Below are 21,352 nucleotides of genomic sequence, written 5' to 3' on the forward strand. Positions count from 1 at the left end.
ATAATTTTAAGGCGATGGCTGTGATAGTCAACTTTTTTTTGTAATGAATTGGTAATATTTGATTGAACTGGATGATAAAGTTTTATTGATTTTGATTATGAAACAATTAAGTTCTTGTATTAAAAAATTAACCTTTGTAGTATGATTTTTTTTTGGACAGAATTGTAGTATGATCTTTTAGAAACCAAAAAAACAGCCGAAACCTTAATTGAATGACACAAGTAATAAACTTTTGGCCCTCTTGAGTCTTAACTTTAAGTGGTGCTGTCGCGTGCCTTGATGCAAATACTCGCCTAACAAACCAGTTATGATCAACCTAGAACCATCATTCGCAGGGCACGCTTTGTTGCACAACTTGGTCCCCGCTAGGCTCCAACTGCAACAATAGGAGCTCTGTCGAGATCATAGATGTATCCATTCATACCCTCACTTTACCTTTTTTTGTTCAACAGCAAAAGATAAACTTTTGGGAGTTCCTTTTAAACCCCTTAAGGTCTCTTATATATATATATATATATATATATATATATTTGTATAAAAGATTTTCGTTTAATCTCTCCTCCCCCTATATGAATGACAAAGACAATATAATCAACCCAACAAGTCTAACTTAAGTAGTTGAGGAGAGTGTAAGGGAGCGTGAATTTTTATAAGTTTTACGATACCCTTAAATTTTTATTTATTTCAACCTATACCCATAAATTCACACAATCTTAACCCTTTAAAATCCTACATGGAAAAGAAAAATACACTCAAAATACTGAAATTTATTTAAGTAACTAATATCTTTAGACGAATGTTTTTTCATACGTATGTAACTAAACATACAATACCGGGTTGATAGGAAAAATACATTGTAATATATCTAATAAATGTTTTCTTTGTCATTCAAAATGGTTTACAAACGTCCCAATAATCTAGGCAAAGGAGTTGGAGAAGTTCCCTTGATGAGTTCCCATACAAGAAAAAAACCAAAAGAAGTACATAAACCAAACTAAACAAAACACTTTCTTATTAGACATAGCTAGAGAAAGCAAGTGAAAGGATTCCCATGGCCAAACCCACCAAACCAAAAGATCCATTTAGAGAAATCAATGGGGTAGCATTGCTAGGAGAAGGTGCGGGCACAGTGGAAGCTTGAACGGTTGGAGAGGCCAAAGCTGAACCTGAAGGAGTAGGTGCTTCTGCAGAAACCTTGAGCACGTTAATATCAACCTTCTGTCCTGCTTGGCAGTGGCCAGGGACGCCACAGAAGAAGAAGTGGTGACCATGATTGGTTATGTTGATGGAGTCTTTGCCAGTTGTGAAGGTAGCAATAGGAGATGATGCGTTGCATGTCTTGTACATGGCATGCGTCACTCGCATCACATTGTGGAATTTGGCATTGTATTCGAATACTGGACAAAAAAAAAAAATACAAATCACCAACAATTTGAGTTATGTTATGTTGCTACTACTAATAATCATAATTAAGTAAAGACCATGCTCTATAATGATTTTTCGGTTGAATGCTTATGAAATATACTATGTAATTGTCAGCGGTGAGGCCAACAATCTCATTGCATGTTGTTTTGTCTCTTCATCCAAAAGAGCTCGTGCAGAGCACAAAAAGTTAATGCAAGTGGAAGTGGTGGGTCATGCTGGTTTACAACTATAGTCATGAAACTGGTGTGTAAAAGGCTCTAATATAAGAATAAAAATCATAAGAAAACAAAATAAAAAAAATAGTGTATAGATGAGTAAAAACCAGGAGTTTTATGTAGGGACCTCCTTGAACACATAGTTTATCTCAATAATAAAGAGAAACAAAATTTAAAAGAGAAATGCTAGCCATGGAAGTGCAATGGTGGGGTACTTGATGCAAAAACAAGAAAAGAAGGAATTAGAGTTTTCTCCACCCTGGGCATTACTGAAATTTATTTGAAATCATAAATTTTTATGAGTCTCATCTATGATTTTATAGTTTCCAATAAATTTTAGACAACAATACAACTGTCTTAGAAGAATTGTACTCCTCTTACTAGTAAAAAAAAAAAGTATTACAGAATTGCAAAATAGTGTTGATTTGTATTCTGGGAAGAGGATGCAGAACTATCAAAAGGCTAGGACTTTTCCATTTTACAAAATGATTTGAACTCATCTGCTAACAATGAAGCAAAACCAACACAATTACATAGTAACATAAACACACCATGCAATTAGAGTGAGCAAACTTACTGATAGTGTCACCAATTTGGAAGTTCTTGGTAGCAGCCCATTTTCTGTAGTCTATGGTGCCAAGGGTAGTCCAACCAGCAGAGTCTCCAACCTTGTATACAGCTGCATATGAAACCTTCACAATTGTCATCACTATAAACAAAACCACAACTCTCTCTACCAAAGTCATGGTTTCAAGCCCTGCAGAGGTAAATTAGAGAATAGAGACCCTTCTTCTTGTTGTTTGTTTGTGTCTCCTTTGCCCTTGGTTGGGGTCTTTATATATCCTTTTGACTAGCTGGCTTTGAAGGATTTGGATGTTGGAACTTGAAGAATGACAAAGTGGATGAATAGGTCCCAGTCTTTTTCTTTAATTAATTGGTTTGTTTGATAAAAACTTAGCACTATTTCCAAAAGGGAAATAATGTGGCCCGCTGCATAATCTGATTAATCTCATTAGCATAGTTGCGGTGGGTCTGAGTAATAAGTGCTCCACTGCTCCTACTTTGCTTCTTGTATTTTGTGTCCGTCTATCTAACATTGAAAATGTAACTAAAATGGAGTAAGTATGTGGATTGTTTTGTTTTAACGTTACAAATCTAACAATCCGTTGTTCTTACGTTTAGTTGAATCGGAAACTGAGAAAATATTAAAAACAAACACATTAGAAGTAGTTTTAACTTGGGTTTTTCTATTGTGTGTAACTTTGCACAGGTGGGTCATTAAATATCCATTTTGCACATGTTTAGGGGCATTACATATCCATTTTCAATCAATTCTTCTTTAACTAATTAATTGTGATTCTTTGAGAAAAACAATTTTCTCTCTTATTTTGTTTATGACATCACCTTAATATATTCTCTTTCTACCCACAAAAATAATAATTAATATTGTAGTTTCTAATTATTTTAGAGTGTAAATTCATAAAATAAATAAATAACGAAAATTGTTTTAAAAAAAATAATTAATGATGTTGTTCATGGAAGGAAAATGCATGCTGTTCACTGCAATTTTCTTTTTCTTACGTTTTGTGTTTTTATTCATTTTTTTTCTTTCTGCATTTTATGAAACAAATGTTTTATGAATATTAATCCTGATTCTTTTAAAAAAAATTATTTACGTTTGTATGTATTTTATGAATTTATTCTATAAAACAGTTAGAAACTATTCTTATATATTTTGCTTTTGCTTCAATCATAAAAGGAACTAGAAACACGTGTATGCTAATTGTAACTTAATATGTAGATACAATTTATAATTATATATAAACGAAAATCATAATTATTACTATTTTGCTAGGAAGAGAGGGAATATATTAAGGTGATCTCATAAAATAAATAAGAGAAAATTATTTTTCTCAGAGAATCATAATTAATTAGTTAACGAAGAATTGATTGAAATAAACATTTAATGACCCTAAATCTGTGCAAAGTACAAAAAAACTTTGCTATGTTTGGATTAAAGTTTGAAAAGTAATTTTAGGAATTTTAATGCACAATTATGAATTCCGATACACAAATGAAGGAGGTAAAATAGTTGATTTGAAAGTAAAAATACTTTTGAATTCAAAACTAACTTTAATCGAAATATGTACGTAGTTTAATTTAACACTTTTTAAAAAGGATTATATAAACCATTTTCTGGAGGATAATTGTTAAAAAAAGTTAGAAGTTAAATATTTAATGTTATAAAAAAATTATTTAATATTTTTATTTCTAAATATTTTAAAAAATGTTTTTCATATTTGTCTTTATTTTGCCTTACTTCACTTTTGAAATGTTTGATATATATCTTGTCGGGGCTGAAGTTAATGGAAAGATACAGTTTTCTTTTTTTCTTTTTTATTTCCTAGAAGACAGAACTTATTATTTTGGAGATCAGTTTCCATACGTCTTAATATGACTCAGGAATGCTATTCAGTACTAAATACGAATAGCCATGTTACCAAAAGACAAATTTGAAATTGACGAACAACCAAATCTAACCAAACACTATAGTCTAATAAAAACACCCAACTATTAAATTGAAATTAGAATTTTGATGATTGGTATGATATGAAATCCTTGATATTCTATGTCCTACTATTTGGTTCTGTGCTGCAACTGCACTTTATCTACACAAAAACTTGTGGGTGCCGTGATGACCACTTCTTTTTGTATTTTCATTTGTAACAGTGAATTGGTGACTGTCATCATAGATAGCAATCACCATACACTGTTTCTATTTGATGATCACATTAAGCACACGCTTTATACAACCTCCAATTGAAAGCTACATATAATTTTTTTAATCAAATTCAGGCAGTAAGGAGATCTCCACCAATAGGACCAATACAAATAAGTTAAACCTTTTTTTTAAATGCAGTTACATTTTATTGGTAGCTAGCTACTGTTATAAGAAATTCATCACAATCACAGAGAATTAAAACTTTGACTTCAATCAAAATTAAGTCCTACTTTACCTAAATTTCTCTACGGTGCTTGCTAGCAATTATTAACACCAAGTTTACCGAATTTGCAATTAACGTTTCATAATTTTAGTATTATTCATTCCCCTAATATACTGTCTTCCTTGAGGTTGGTACAACCTATTTAGAGTTTTTTTCCCCCAACAAATGGCTTCATGAAGAACCCTTCATTCATATTTGGTGCAATGTAATAAAATAAATCATGACTCCTACCATTGATCACCATACCAACCATGCGTCCAGCTTAATACTAGTTAATTTATTTGGTAGCTATACTACATTTTTCCACTTCTAATCTGAAGCTATTGCATCCGAATTGTTCTTAACTATGCTATTCGTTGTCGCAGGAAAGAAAGAAGAAACAGAACTAGCAAAAACAATTTAAACAAAAGACAAATAATATCCTAGGACTAGGCTTTGCCTTCTGAAAGAAAGGAGAGAAAATAAAAATAGAAACATAGTACAAAATGTTATATGACTCACAGAAAAGGACAATTGGCGTGGCATTACAATGTTACAGACATAGGTCACTAACATAGCGGGAATGATAACTTGGTTAGCTGTAACAACCAAATCTAACCAAACACTATAGAGTCTAAAATACTCATTTGACAAACCAAATTATTGCCAGAATTCATCTAATTTACAACTGAGAAGCCAGATTAAATCCTTGGACATTCTCAATTGCCAGTGACTACTTTCTCTTCTTTAACACAATCATCTTCATCAATAAATCTCTTCCATAGCCAATGCTGCTTCCACACTCTCTCCGCTATCTCTTCAATGGGGACATTCTTTGTCTCTGGGAAAAGGAAAAGCACAAAGGTGGACATGATCAAGATCCATCCAGAGAAGAAAAAGAAGATGCCAAACCTGAAGAGACACAACATTGAGAAAACGGCTTGCCCAATGACAAATGTGAAGAGGAAGTTGACACACACTGATAAACCCTGTCCTACCGAGCGAGTCTCGAGTGGGAATATCTCACTTGGGATGAACCAACCAAGAGGCCCCATGACCATGCAAATGCAAACCATCACAACCACCAGCACTGCATAACCCTTTGAGAGCTCCTCTGGATGGTCCTTCATCTTTATTCCCATTACAACTGCAATCACAACATGAGACAAGAACATCTGAATACCAGTTTCCAGTAAGAGCATTCACTGCTCGACTCTGTCTACTGAATAGATTGAGACAACAGTGGAGAGCACATTAATGGCGCCAGTAATCACAGCAGAGTAGAGAGAAGCATCGTTCTTGAATCCTAGTGTGTTGAATAGAATTGGGGCATAAAACATTATGAGACTTATGACATTGATGCCAGTGAACTGCTGAAAAACCTAGTTGATGGAAACACCAAAATGGAATAAGCATCAGATAAATTAGCAAGTTGCAATTGAGCATACTGATCCAGCTAACAATAACATACTATTTCCACTACGTTAAGAAATGAGTGAATATATAATTTTGTACCCAAAAGTGGCAACTTATGCTAATTTAGTCCTTGAAAGTTTGTGTATATAGTTTGGTCTCTAAAATGTCATTTTCCCAATAGATTCAAGGACTAAGGCTATCATTGATTTCCCATTGAAAAATCATTTCAACACTTTACAAGAAAGAAGATGAAAACGCAAAAGGGTTGCCTCCTATGGCCTTATACACCCCTCTCATGTTAAGGTTTGGGCATCAAGAGCATAAAGTTTGGACTCAACTCAATCTCAAAAGCTAGCTTACCATGTAATGGTTGAGAACATAGCACTGACCTGCAGAGCAATGGAAATGACGAGTTGAGATCTGTTCCTGCGCTTGAGGATATTCCTGAAAGGGTGCTTGACTTCTTTAGCCACACGACTTGCGTCAAGAAGCTCCAAGAACTCAGGTTCAATGTTGTCAATGCCACGAATCTTTCTCAGCACAGATTTTCCTTCTTCCAAGTGACCACGCTCGATGAGACTGTTTGGGGTGTCCACCACCAAGAAAGCCCCCAACGTGAGAAGCAGTGCCGGTAAACCGCCCAAACCCAGAGATAGCCTCCAACCCCATCCACCTTTGATTCTGTCCTTGCTCAACAATAGTCATCATCACCAACAATGAACAACAACCCAACGTATATCAAAACAAAACTAATGGAACATGCTTTAGAATTTTATTATCTATAACAAGTTGGCACTGATTTTTCATGAGAAACAATTACCATGTCGTTTTTAAAATCTTCATGAGGAAGACTAAGGTGGGAAAGGCAAACTCGTTGCCTACCGAGCGTGAGTTTGATTCTTTTTCTTGTTTTCCCATTTTACCCCTATCCACCCTTCTACCCTCCTCATTCTCTGGCTCTCCACTCACCCACCATCTTTATCTTGTAAAATAGTTTTTTTGCTCCCCTAATTATTTTTCTAGTTTCGCTCCTGACCGCAAGTCACCTCTTCGTGTTGTGGTGAGAACTGTGAACAAAAGACAAAGATAAATCTAAACTTTATTTTGTTAGATTTGTGATTGATTTGTGTTATCTGAGCTTAAGACCAACAATCACTCCCCCTCGGCATCCCTTTGAAATCAACAACTTTTGCAAATCAACGCTGGTGGCTCCAAGCATGGGAGCATGACGGTCGTACAATGCAAGCTTGGTCAACGACGGTTGTGGTGATTGGATGCGCTACTATGTCGTGGTTGTAGGTTTTGGGATTGCAATTTTTTTTAGATTTGAGAAAAGGGGATGGTTTGCGGTTTCCAAATCTGAGAAAGGGAGGGTGGTTATGGCGGTGTCGCCACCGTTGGCTTGGAAGGGAGTCGTTGTGGTGGCGATTTCGTCGTTGTCATTGTCGTCGCCGGTGTGGTGGTTGGCTAGAAAGGAAGATTTGTTGCGGTGTTGTCGTGGTTGTTGTCACTGTAGTTGGTTTCCGTTGATGTTGTCGCTGTGATGATTGCGGTGGCGTCATCGGCGTTGGCTCTTTCTTCTGGTGCAGGGGAGAGATGGGGATAGAGGACAAAGTTGGAAAAGAAGGAAAGGGAGATAAAATAAGAAAAAAGATAAAGAGAAAAATAAAGAATAACCTTGGCCTTTGATTAAAAATATTATATATCCAATGGTTATAAAACACTCACGCACGTAGGCAACCAGTTTGCCTTTCCCACCTTAGTCTTCGTCAATCTTCATATATTCAAAGAAGAGTTGATGACTAGTTGACCAAGGATTAAAAATAAAACAGTTTATCAAAATAAATAAGTTGTCAAAATGGTTAAAATTGTTACTTGAGAACAAAAACTTAAAAAAAAAGTATTTTAGAGGAACTAAACTGTTATTTAAGCTTTTTAATTTATTATTCGTTTTATACATTTAAAGTTTTTAAGACAACTCATGATTCATTTCCGTTTGAAGTTAGCATATTATTAAAAAAAAAAAGGATAGAAAATGGGAGCATGTGCACGCAAGAAACTTACTTGTTGGTGGCATAGTTGACAAGATTGGCTAAGAGAATGCCAAGGGTAATATTCAGCTGGAACAGTATATCCAATGCTCAACGTATTCTTGATGGTGCGATCTCTGAAAGGAAAACTGGCACCACCTGTCATAAAAAAATAAAATTAAAGCAACAAATAATGATTAATGAGTTCCAAAAGGTACTTGTTATTACCATTCCACCTCATACCATCAAAATATCAGTCAAATATTTTTTTTCCATGGTATTAGACCAAAATCTGCTTAGCTATAAAATATAAGTGATTTTATATAATTAAATGAGAGAAAATACAAAGTAATCTCCATCAAGGCTCGTAAACGTCAAATATTGAGAACAATTTATGAATTAAAAGCCTAAAAAGTGTGTTGGAGTTTTTTTTTTTACATTAAATTTAGGAAAAGTGGATCACACTTCAGTTCAAGTTAATACAGAGAAAATCTTGAACGTAAATAGTATGTTTTTTGTGTTTCAAATTTGAGTCAATTTTTGGTGTCTTCCAATCTCAAAATTGCTTTATTTTAAAAGGTGAAAATTGCTTTTTTATTCCTTGAATTTCAAAAAAATGTTTGTTCTAGTCTCTTGTTATGGATGTCGTTAGAGGTGTTGCTAACATGGTTAACGATATCCACGTCGAAAATTTTAAATTTAATTATTTTTCTGTCCTCTTATTTTTTTAAGTATGATTTCATCCTCTTATTATTTTGAAGTGGTTTAATTAGGCATTGTGTTCTCTAAAAAAGATTGAATTAGAGCCTTTATTTTAAAAAATTCATTTAAATCTTTTATTTTTTAAAACGAACAAAATTCGATCTTATTTTTAAAAAATTCTGGAGCAAATGGAAGAAAAATGGGAAAGGGAAGAAAAGAGGATAACCTATTTGGTTTCCAAAACCAAGTAAGACCTTACCAAAGATGAGCATGGCAAGGTTCTGAGCAGCAGCACAGAAGGCAACTCCAGCGATGAAGATGAATCCTGCTATGAACATGGCAGCTCTTCTCCCATAAAAGCTATGCTAATCACTTTCCTTCACATTTGAAGGAGATTTGTTGAGTTAGTTTATCTCTAGGTTCATCAGCTACAACCCATACCTTACGTGATCAGTTCCTTCGCATTTGAGAATATTTTCACCTTTGTCAAAATTTTGCTTGCAAGGACACTAACCCAAGTTTCTATGCCAAAAGTAAAGTCAATAATGATTGTTTTCTTTCTTTTTTTTTCCTTTTTCTTCTTTTAAATATTTTGTTTGGACTAAAAGTGAAATACAAATAAAAAAATAGAATGAAATAAATAAAAGAGAAGTAAAGAAATTTCTCCCCACTTGTTTGAATAAGTAGACAAGATAGTGGAAAAATAAACAAATTATATAAAAAATTATTTTTATAATAATTAAAAATATTTATTTTAATAAAATGTTTTTTTCCTAACAACAAATTATTTATTATTTTTAAATAAATATTATAATTAAAAAAGATAAAATAAAAAATTCCATTCTATTTCATTCCAATTTAGGGGAAAATGTTTTTAGTGGATCCCACGCAAACAACTTTCCTCCTTATTTCTCCTTTCAAACAAAGTGTAAAAATTTAATCTTTTTATTCTCTCTCCTTCGTATTTCTTCCCATTCCATTTCTACCTTAATAAAAAAGGAGTGAAGGACACTATAAAATATCCTTCTATCTCCACCCAAATCAAAGTAATTTTTCTCATCTATTTGCATATAACATTATATTTCTCAAATTCTGAATATTGGAAAGTATTACTTTTTCTCATTAAAATTTTTATTCCAATCAAAATAAAGTAAAAAAAAAAATCATCTCCATGAAAATGAATATAGTATAATATATTTCCCAATGTTTTTCTCAATTTGTAATGAAGAAATTAATATATTTCAATATCTCATCAAGTCATTTTGAGTTCAATTAGATATCATCTATAAAATTTTAGTTACAGCATATTATAATATATTTTAAGCAAATCAATCACAGATAAAAAAGATTTTTAAATACATATTATTTATTCAAATTAACTTTTCTAAATGCTCAGAGATACAAGAATCATCATCGAAAGTAAAAATCAAGCATGCACAAAAAATGACGACAATAACATTTTATATTAATTACATTTTATAAGATGTTTATACGAGAATATAAAATAATATTATGTTGAAAATATATGCCCTGTTTTGTTTGATTTCGGAAATGGTTTGGGAATGAGTGACAGGGAAGTGGTGGAAGGAACCACAGTTGTCATTATTTAATTTTATTTGAGAGTTTATATGGTGTCTCAATAATTTAGCAACTTTGATATTATTAATTTTTTTAACTAATTAAATTATATGTTATCTGTTTATTAAATGAGTTTTTTTTGGTTTTTCAATTTAATCATTGATTATTATTTTTTAAAATTTTAAATTTACAATTTTTAAATTAGAAAATATGATTAAAGATAATTTTAGAAGTCTGAATCCTAAAATCTTCTTAGTTGTTTTCAACAAATTTTATAAAAGCTAGGTTTAAAAACAACAATAATAAATTTTTAAACCCTAAACCTTGTTAGCCAAAGGTTTTATAAAAATTGTTCAAATTAACTAAAAAATATTTTAGGATTCAGACTTATAAAGTTATTTTTAATCATGTTTTTTAATTTAAAGAAGTTATAATTTTAAATTTTTAAGAAATAATAATCAAGGACTAATTTAAAAAAGTAAAAAAATAATTAATGAAAAGATTATATGTAATTTGATTGATTAAAAAATTAACCGTATCAAAACCCCTAAATTATTGGAACACCATTAATATTCTCATTTTATTTTATATTATTTTTTAAGAAATACTAAGAATATATGAGATTATTTATTATTATTACTTTTGTTATTATTATGGGATTATATAATCTTTTGGTCTCTATGAAATAAAAATTTTATTTTATTTTAATCCTTTAAAGATTTTTGTTTTGAACTTAATCTTTTATTTGTTTATTTATTTTTATTTTAATCTTGCAGTCAAGTAAGCGTGTTAACAACGTTAGCCAATCTAGTTTGAGAAGGTCAGTCACATGTATTTTAAATTCAATATATATATATATATATATATATATATATTATATTTTAAATATCATGTTAGTATTATTCATTCCCCTTAATCTATTGTCTTTATTTTGTTTATTTGTCTATTAGGCTTCTATTTTTTTCCATTTAGATTTCTTTTATTTATCTTGCCCCTCGTCCAGTCGTTCCTTAGGTACTGTTATATGAGTTTTCAAAGGCAATGGAGGTTGGTACAACTGAGTACCATATTTGGTGCATTGATCACCTACCATGCGTTCAGCTTAATGCTCATTATTTTATTTGTTAGTTACTATTTTTTTCCACTTCTGATGTGAAGCTATTGCATCAAAATTGTTCTAAAACATGTGTTATTCATTGTTTTCAGGGCGAAAAACAGTAGGAAATGACAAATTGGAAAACATAACTAGCAAAAACAATTTAAGCAAAAGACAAATAGACAAATGATATGCTAAGGCTAGGCTTTTTGTCTTCCGAAAGAAAGACAGTACAGGAGAAAAAAACTTATTACACATAACTTATATGACTCGCATAACAGGACAATTAAAGTGGCATTACAATGTTACAGACACACGTCACTAAGAAAGTGGGAATCATAACTTACAATCTGGTTAGTTGTAACAGCCAAATCTAACCAAACACTCCAATATATAGAATCTAAAATACTACTCATTACACAAACCTTGGACTTTCCCATTTTTGCTTGGTCAATTGCCAGTGACTACTTTCTCTTCTTTAACACAATCATCTTCATCAATAAACCTGTTCCACAACCAATGCTGCTTCCACACTCTCTCAGTCATCTCTTCAATGGGGACATTCTTTGTTTCGGGAAGCAGGAGAAGCACGAAGGTGGACATGATCAAGACACATCCAGAGAAGAACAAGAAGATGCCAAACTTGAAGAAGCACAGCATTGAGAGAAAGGCCTGTGCAATGACAAATGTGCATAGCAAGTTAACACACACCGCGATACTTTGCCCGGCTGAGCGAGTCTCCAGTGGGAATATCTCACTTGGGATGAGCCAACTAAGAGGGCCCCATGACCATGCAAATGCAGACACAAAAATGCACACCAGCACAACCACTAGCACTGCAAAACCCTTTGAGAGGTCCTCTGAATGGTCCTTTACCTTCATTCCTATTATGACTGCAATCACTAATTGAGACAGGAACATTTGAGCTCCAGCTTCCAATAAGAGCATTTTCCTCCCGAGTCTGTCTACTGAATAGATTGAGACAACAGTGGAGACGACATTAACAGCACCAGTAATCACAGCAGAGTAGAGAGAAGCATCGTTCTTGAAACCCAATGTGTTAAACAAAACCGGGGCATAAAACATTATGGCATTGATGCCAGTGAACTGCTGAAAAATCTATTTTTTGAAAACACCCAAATGGAATAAGAATCAGATCAATCTGGAAAATTCAATTGATCAATATTGATCCAGCTAACAATAGCATTGTTTCAATTATGTTAAGAAGAGAGTGAACATACAATAACATTGTTTTAATCATGTTAATTTGGTCTAGAATTTAGTCTCTAAAATGTCATCTTCACAATAAATTCAAGGACTGATGCTATTGCTATCATTGGTCTTGTTTATTATTCAATGCACAATCTTCACCACACCACTCTCACATCAAATATTGGCCATATATGTAGGTGATTAAATAAGGGTTCAATAACAATTGGCCTAATAAACCCAACAAGATATATTAAAGGAGACTCTTAATATTAGAATTTAGATTTAGACCTAACTCACAACTCATGTACGAAAGTCGTCGTCTCCCACTTACCTACATTATTTTGGTCACATGTTATATTACTACTAGATACACAAAGTTGATAAAAAAAGGAATGAAGTTCATAATTCAAAGACTAAATTATATACCTAAATTTTTAGGGACCAAATCAATGCAAGTAGATACCAGAAGTCTAGAACAAATTGTGTAATTAATTCACAGGAAAATGTTTGAGAACATAGCACTGACCTGCAGAGCAATGGAAATGACGAGTTGAGGTCTGTTCTTGCGCTTGAGGATATTCCTGAAAGGGTGCTTGACTTCTTTAGCCACACGACTTGCGTCAAGAAGCTCCAAGAACTCAGGTTCAATGTTGTCAATGCCACGAATCTTTCTCAGCACAGATTTTCCTTCTTCCAAGTGACCACGCTCGATGAGACTGTTTGGGGTGTCCACCACCAAGAAAGCCCCCAACGTGAGAAGTAGTGCCGGTAAACCGCCCAAACCCAGAGATAGCCTCCAACCCCATCCACCTTTGATTCTGTCCTTGCTCAACAATAGTCATCATCACCAACAATGAACAACAACCCAATGTATATCAAAACAAAACTAACGGAACATGCTTTAGAATTTTATTATCTATAACAAGTTGGCACTGATTTTTCACGAGAAAAAATTGCCTTGCGTTTTTTATTATTCAATTCTAGATTACGGGTTTCTTTACAGTTTGAGTGATGTTTGATTTTGAAGTGAAAAAGTATTTTTAAGACAATTAATTCTCTCAAAAGATCGAACTCTTGATTTTGTTTTCATTTTACTTTTATCCGTTGGATTTGCATTAAAATTAAAACATAGACATAGCATTTCTAACTTCAATCCAAACATGCACAAAGTGATAAGTCTATATCAATTTTCTGGCATTAAATAATTGAATAACGACAATTCTAAATCTTCCTACAAATCTTTATGTTTATATTAATAAAGTATTGAATGTTTCTTAAGTTTTTAAAATATTAAATATTTTTATTTTATTTAATATTTTCTTCATATAATATTTAAAAATATTGAAGCATTGGTAGGAAAATAAATTATTAATCTATTAAAATTTGTGAATGTTTATTGAAACAATGATGGATACAATAGTTTATCGTCAATTCAAATTTTCACACCAACCAACAATTAAGCAAGTTAACATTTCTAGGTTGGATCATGCGGGCCTTTACCAAGATGGATTGGTTACCAAACCAAGATTTATGGGAATTAAGCTAGTTATCTATATCATGTACCTTCCCGATATGAATACTACACCTCCTAAAAAGCCTCAATGGTAAAAAATATCCTCAGCCCTAACATCACCTCTCCCTTTTGCCTTATGCTGCCCAAACACTTGACAACTCCCTCGTCCAAATTGATGGCTTCAACAATGGTGAAAAGAAAGTTTGCACCTTCTCCCCCTGTCCTACCTATGATTGGCTCGAACTCTCCTTTGCCACCCTCTCTGCCCGTCATTGGTACTCCACCAACCACCTCCTCCCTATTGACTGCCAAATCATCATAGGTAGTTGAGACAATTCAACTACGAATTCTTTTCCAAAACCCACACCATGCCAAAAATATTTTCTCTCTTCCCTTCGTCGTTCAAACCAACGACCCTCGTGAAGAAAACAACTTATACCCCTTCGTCTTCCTCAACGTGGAGTCCACCTTATTCATCTTCGCCAACATCAAAGTCATTCTCTTTTACTACACCAAAAATGTTATCATTCTCTTTTACTACACCAAAATCAACTTATACCCCTTCCCTATTGTTTCACATGGCGACCCAAGTTGACACGAGAAGGTGATGCACGATGGCACGGAGGTGCAAATGCGACACACGGTGGCCTGACAGCTTGATGGTACAAGTTTGAGTTTTGAGAAGGGAAGGGGAGTTCTATCAAGTATTTCAAAATAGGATACATAATAGTTGTTTCAGAATATTTTGGAATAGTTATTCTGAAAATGTATCTAGTAGAATACTCTTCGTGAACAATTATTCTAAAATATAGTTTTTCATATTTTAGAATAGAATAAACATTTTGAAAATTTACTCCAAAATAGATATTCTGGAATAAAAAAAACTTTATTTTGGAATAATTATTCCCAATGAATATCCTATTTCGGAATAGTTGTTCTGGAAAGAAGTGTTTGGTAAAAATGTATTTTTATCCACTTGAATCTTTTGAGAGGTGCAAGAGCAAAATGAGAGGTAGGGGATATAAATGGCAGAAAACAATTGATGAAATCATGAAAATGAAAAATTATTGTTTCTATTCCCACTAAAAAAATGAAAAGGAAAATAATCGTGGCCCTTTCTTAGAGGTGGGACTTTATCATATGGTGAGAAACAAACACTTGTCCTGTTGTTAGCAGATAGTACTTGCTTGAGTTGCTTCTGGCTTTTGAACAATTTATGGAGACCCAAAACACTAAGCAGAGTAGGCAAGCATGCGCTTGACTTTTGGGTGGTGAATGGAGTAATAGAAAGGGTCATAATTGTGTTAGTTTTCTTTTTCTACGAAGCAGAATCTCTTTGGAGTTTGGACTTTTGGAGAACAACTCCAATCAGGCCATCAATTTTCAAAGTTTTGACTAGCATCACTCTCACTATTAACCAATTACTCCGAGTAAGTGATGCTTTCACCTGGGCATGAGTAATCACACTGGGGAGATTGGTGAAGCTTCTAATGGCCATGATTTATCTTGTTCTATACATTTTTTAGTTTTAACACACAAACTCGTGATTTATTCAAACAAAAAGGATGAACTTGGGAGCACGCACGCAAGAAACTTACTTGTTGGTGGCATAGTTGACAAGGTTGGAAAAGAGAATGCCAAGGGTGATATTCAACTGGAAAAGTATATTCAATGCTCCACGTATTCTTGAAGGTGCGATCTCTGAAAGAAAAACTGGCACGGCCTGTTGTCATAAAAAAAATTAAAGCAACAAAGATGAGTGAGTTCCAAGAAGCACTTGCTATTACAATTCCACCTCATAGCATTAAAATATTAGTCTAATAATTTATTTTTCCATTATAAATTGTATTACACCAAAATCGACTTAGCTTTATCGTTTTATATGGATAAGATGTAGATAGAATTTGCGAGCTACAAAAACGAGTAGCACAAGTTGAAGTTTTGGTTGCACTTTCAATGTCAAAAAGAGAGAAAATACAAAGTGATCTCCATCAAGGGTCGTAAACGTCAAATAGTAAGAACAATTTAAAGCATAAAAAGTGGATTGGAGTTTGAAGAAGACGATTAAGACTTTGGGAGTGCATGCCAATGAAGCCTTTGTACAATTAACAATAAAAACTATTGGCCGGTTTTAATTAACTTGCCTTCCATTGAAGCACGGTGTGATTCATTATATTGTGGGGACAATGCCCTTTCTATAATTTTATTTTATTTCTCATTATCTTTATAATTATTAAGGGAAGAGAGGCATTTGTGTTTCTCTAAAAAATTTAAATAATAAAAAAATAGAAGTTAAATATAATTAATAAAAAAATAATAATATAAAAGTAATGAAAAGTTAATATAAATTAAAAAAATAAAATTTAAAAATAAAATTATTTAATAAAATATGTACATCAAATAAGATTATTCTCATGATTAATAAATATAGATATATACTTTAATCGTTTAGGTTGGTCAGATATGTCAGTTTGTTCTCTCTCTCTGATTAATATACACACACCACACCTACTAGTGAAAACTACAAAACCTATTTTTGTCTTAGACTAAGGGACACATTAATATGTCAATATCTAACCGTCAGCTTATTAAGTTTTTACTCATTAAACAACAATGATACTTTTACGTTAAAAGATAGTAACTGATTTTTAAGTAAATATTCACTTATTTGATTCCATATATATATATATATATATATATATATATACATACGTTCAAACCTCTTTGACGCGTCTCACTTTGTAGCTCCTACTTCTTTAATTTATGTGTATTGGACTTTAATTTTGTAAAATAACATGCATTTTTAGTATTGATTTGGCGTCAAACAACTTCCAACACAAGTAATAGGTAAAGAGTAATGCTATTATCACACTTCTTAACACAGTCTCTTAAATATGAATTATCTTAGACGTGACGTATTATGATTTGTTAAGGGGATAAATTCTGTTAGAATCAATGTGATTCCGGCCTTTTGTCCTTTTTAAAGGAAAAATTACGTGTGTTGACTCTAGTTTTTTTATTTTATACAATAGTTATAATTTTATATTTTACTAATACAAATATTTATTTCTTAAAAAAATAAATTATTTATAAATAAAAAAATATTTACTTTTAATGCTTTCATTACTAGAGGTCTAGTGCTATCCTTACGTATTTATTTTATATAAGGACGCTTTGAAGAGAACAAGGGTGGAACTCAGCACTCCTAAATTATTTTTTAAAATCATGTATTAAAATTATTTTATTAAGGTAAAAATACATATTTTTATAATTTATTAATTATTTTAAATATTACATTTAAATACCACTCTTAAATATAAATTTTTCTTTTAAATTATTCATTTTAATATGTCACGAAATTCGTCTCATTTAATGAATCTCTATTTTTTAATCTTATTTTTAAAAATGATTTTCTTTAAATTTGGTTAGTCTTATTAATTAATTTATTTTATCTATTAGTTTAGATAAACTAATATTAAAAAAATGAAATAATAAAATCATTATGTAAAAGCATGTGTTAAATGTCACATAATAATTGAACACTACACGTTACCATTGTATAAGCGACATATCTTTTAAAGATGAGCTGAAGTACATATTAAAATTATGTCTATAGATAATTTTATCATTTTAAATATATAGTTAAGAGTTCAATTCTCTTTGGTCATATATATATAAAAATATTTATCATAAGAGATTAATGATTGACTCTCATCTAAGGAATACACGGGTCACCAAAAAAAAAAATCATATATTACTGGTATTCAAAATTGTTGGTCGTTCATAGATTCTAGTTAAGTACAATCTTTAAGGTATAAATTAAAAGGTCATTTGTCTGTATCTTGAAGGAAAATTATTTCAGTACGATGGAGATCATATATATATATATATATATATATATATATATATATATATTAATTCTGAAGGATATTATATATTGTGATAAATAAAAATGGGAGAGGGGGAGAGAAAAGAATAACCTGGTTAGCAAAACCAACTCCAGAACCAAGTAAGACTCTACCAATGATGAGCATGGCAAGGTTCTGAGCAGCAGCATTGAAGGCAACTCCAGCAATGAAGATGAATCCCGATATCAACATGGTGGCTCTTCTTCCCTGTCTCCGAGTTATATGCGACGCCAAGAATGTGGCCATTAAACCCGCAAGGTACAGACACGATGTGAATAGTTGCAACTTTTCATTGTCGTATTTGCAGTAGTTGCTGTCCAACTCTTCCTCTTCCACTGTCTTTCTATACACCTCCGGAAAGAACTCTTTCAGGAATGCTGGCATGGATGTCACACCACCTGATTCAAATCGCCAGAAATAATATCAAATTATATTTTTATATTTTTATTTTCGGAAGAAAAAAAGCAGTATTTTTTTTATTAAAAGAGAAGAAACTATAATTGAAGCTACAATAAAAACGAAAATTGGGTCATGGATTTAATATAACAGTACATATGCAACGCTTCAACTACACTTGAAAATAGAGTTAGAAAGTTTCATGGAGTGACTAAGACACTAAACATAGAGGTGGTTAAAGGAGTGAAAAAGAAGTTTTTAATAAATATTAATCAATTAAAAAGAAGTATTTAAAGGAATATGTTAAAAAAAAATTCTTAGTATTCTTTAAAATAAATATTAAAAAGCTACTTATACCTCAAACACTACAAGAAAATTAAAGTTTTTATTTTAGGAACAGATGGTTGAAACAAGAGGGGGAATTGAATCATGAGAGCATTAATTACCAGAAACGCCAATGTCGTATCCAAACATAAGACCTCCGGTAGCAGCCATCATGCATGAAAGGATGACAATTGGAGTTATTTTTGCCTCAAACTCGCCGCCGCTTGTTGTGAAGCCTCCGCCAGCCATAGCTATTAATTTCCAATAACTTCAAGGTTTTTAGTTGTGAAGAATGTTTTTACTATCACTTGCCTTTTACCACTTTGATTTATAACCATTGAAAAAGAGTTTCACTTTGCTTTTTCTTTCTTTAATCTTTTTTTTATCCCTCATCTCATACACTTTCAAAGAAAAAAAAATGATAGAAGTAATACATGATGTAACAAAGAATAAAATAAAATAAAAATGTTAAAAAATTTAGGTGAAAGAAATCGAAGAATCAAGAAGGGTGAATTAATTCTTGGAAATGCTATTTCTTACAAATAGCTTTCGTCATAACCACACCACTATGTTTTCCGTCAAATTTAATCTTATATTTTTTATTAAAAAAATAATTAATTCATATTTATTTTTTTAAGAAAATATCAGCCCTATGTCAGTTTTCGTGCAATTTGTGCATCAACATTTTGTAACAAGTAGCATTGGGTTAAATAAATAAAAACTATTCCAATGTAAAATGAACCTCGTTTATCTAATTGCAAAGCCTAGCACGATTGGACGCCGCCACCACTTGTATTATTATTCGAATGAATTTTTTTATGAGAAAAAAAATAATGAAATATTGGAATGTCTCACAGCTTGATGGTTCACAAGAAGAGAATCATGTTGATGATAGGCTGGCAGGTTTCTCCCGTGATGTAGCGCTTACGTTTAAATATGCTCCATACATTTTTTGGATGTAATAATCAATCCTTTTTTTATAAGATTTTTTTTTCCTTTTTTTCATAAAATGTTAGAGTAGTTGGAGCCTTGTCTCTGTTTAGAGAATAAAAATTTAACACATTCTGTATAGAAAAATATATAGTAGGAAGCTGTGCACATTAAATCAAATAAGAGTTTAAGTTGGAATAAAACTCTCATGTCATGAATTGTTAGATTGAAATATAATTTTTTTTCCATCTCTACTTAATAATTTAAGTTTTTGGAATAGTTAATTAGTTTATGGTAAGTTACGGATGAAAATCCACTCCACTAATAATAATACGATGAAATTAAAATATATAAATGAAAATAACTCTCACATTATAAATTAATTTTATATAAATAAGTTAAATTTAAATTTAAATTTTAAAATGATATCAAAGATTTTTTTAATAGTTATAATTAACTTTATGAAATCACTTATTATTGGATCGTTATTACATCATTCTAAAATATTCAATCGTGCTTCACTGATATGGTTAAATTATTTTTTTAGTGAGAATCCTATCTTACAATATGGTTTATAGAATTAAAGTAAACTATCATACCCAAAATTTTGAAATGAAAATTGAATTGTTAAATGAATGATATATGGATAATTTTTATTTATTTTTTGCATTTTTTTAGTATAAATGATTCTATTAATGTTCCAATATTGGTATCATAGCCTAATGTATTCAACATGGGGCATGTGAATTAAAAAAGAACTTTCTACACCTTAACTGAGTGCATATACTCTTATGTCATGATTGATAGAGAGAAGATGTATAATTTGGGTAAATGAAAGTAACATTGATAAATAGAAATAGATGAAAAATAAAGTAGAAATAAAATATGTTTAGTTGAAGAGAAATATAGAAAAGATGAATAGAGAATTAGAGAAATGAGTAAAAAAAATAAGTGAAAAATACTATAGTAAATCCCAAAAACTTAAATTATTTCCACGTTAAACCTTCTCTATCAAATAACCAACTAAGTTTCATCTCTCCCCCTCCTCCTAATTTCTTCTCTACCAAATAAAAGAAAAAGAAAGAAAAAAAGAATAATAATTGTAATATGATAAAAAATGATATATATATATATATATAGAATAATGATAAAAAAGGATAAAATATATTTTTAATTTCTTTAAAATTTTCAAAGATTAATTTTAGTCCTTTTAATTATTTTTGTATCTATTTGTAATTCTTCTAATTTTGAAATGTTCTTTTTTCATCTCCAGCATTATCTATATTTTTTTTCCTTTATAAAGCTAATATTTAGATCAAAATGTTTCATTTCAAATTCAGAGGAACGGATAATAAGTATTTTAAAATTAGAGAGAGAAAAAAACAAGTAATTTTTTTTAGAGAGATTGAAATCAAATTTTAAAATTTTGAGTGATAAAAAAATATATTTTGTCCAGAAAAAATAATTTAGCTTAATAAATGTATACATGTGGCCTTGGTGGTCAGAGGATATTCCAGTTGCAGAAGTGATAATGGGGATATTATTGAGATCTTTCATAGACAGTAGAATTTGTAGAATGCCTCGAATTTATCTTCCTTTTTTTTTACAGAAAGAAGATATCGT

The 21,352-nt window shown here is 31.5% G+C and overlaps 2 protein-coding genes and 1 pseudogene across 2 annotated transcripts; all 3 read right to left on the minus strand.

The window, feature by feature from the left end:
• Positions 1 to 837: 837 nt before the first annotated feature.
• LOC114402505 (mavicyanin-like) lies at positions 838 to 2,557 on the minus strand. Its single transcript, XM_028365102.1, has 2 exons — positions 2,218 to 2,557; positions 838 to 1,397 (listed from the first exon to the last, which is right to left on the minus strand). The coding sequence occupies exons 1-2, from the start codon at positions 2,384 to 2,386 to the stop codon at positions 1,015 to 1,017; spliced, it is 552 nt and encodes a 183-aa protein (XP_028220903.1). The 5' UTR covers positions 2,387 to 2,557; the 3' UTR covers positions 838 to 1,014.
• Positions 2,558 to 5,088: 2,531 nt separating this feature from the next.
• LOC114402123 lies at positions 5,089 to 9,110 on the minus strand (annotated as a pseudogene).
• A 2,477-nt stretch (positions 9,111 to 11,587) lies between these two features.
• LOC114403497 (sugar transport protein 13-like) lies at positions 11,588 to 19,048 on the minus strand. The gene is made up of 5 exons (XM_028366521.1): positions 18,922 to 19,048; positions 18,152 to 18,477; positions 15,770 to 15,894; positions 13,185 to 13,476; positions 11,588 to 12,565 (listed from the first exon to the last, which is right to left on the minus strand). Exons 1-5 carry the CDS (start codon positions 19,046 to 19,048, stop codon positions 11,897 to 11,899), a joined length of 1,539 nt encoding a protein of 512 aa, XP_028222322.1. The 3' UTR covers positions 11,588 to 11,896.
• Between the last annotated feature and the right edge of the window lie 2,304 nt (positions 19,049 to 21,352).

The sequence above is a fragment of the Glycine soja genome, chromosome 20 (genome assembly GCF_004193775.1).
Source record: "Glycine soja cultivar W05 chromosome 20, ASM419377v2, whole genome shotgun sequence".
NCBI classification, from domain to species: Eukaryota; Viridiplantae; Streptophyta; class Magnoliopsida; order Fabales; family Fabaceae; genus Glycine; species Glycine soja.

Bases quoted from the DNA above. Each gene is read 5' to 3' on its own strand.
- LOC114402505 (XM_028365102.1), bottom strand. From the start codon at position 2,386: ATGACTTTGGTAGAGAGAGTTGTGGTTTTGTTTATAGTGATGACAATT. The intron at 1,398-2,217 runs GTAAGTTTGCTC...TTTTTTGTCCAG, and splicing joins CCAAATTGGTGACACTATCA to TATTCGAATACAATGCCAAA.
- LOC114403497 (XM_028366521.1), bottom strand. From the start codon at position 19,048: ATGGCTGGCGGAGGCTTCACAACAAGCGGCGGCGAGTTTGAGGCAAAA. The intron at 15,895-18,151 runs GTTATTCTTTTC...TTATGACAACAG, and splicing joins GAGTTGGTTTTGCTAACCAG to GCCGTGCCAGTTTTTCTTTC. The intron at 13,477-15,769 runs GTAAGTTTCTTG...GAGCAAGGACAG, and splicing joins GTCAACTATGCCACCAACAA to AATCAAAGGTGGATGGGGTT.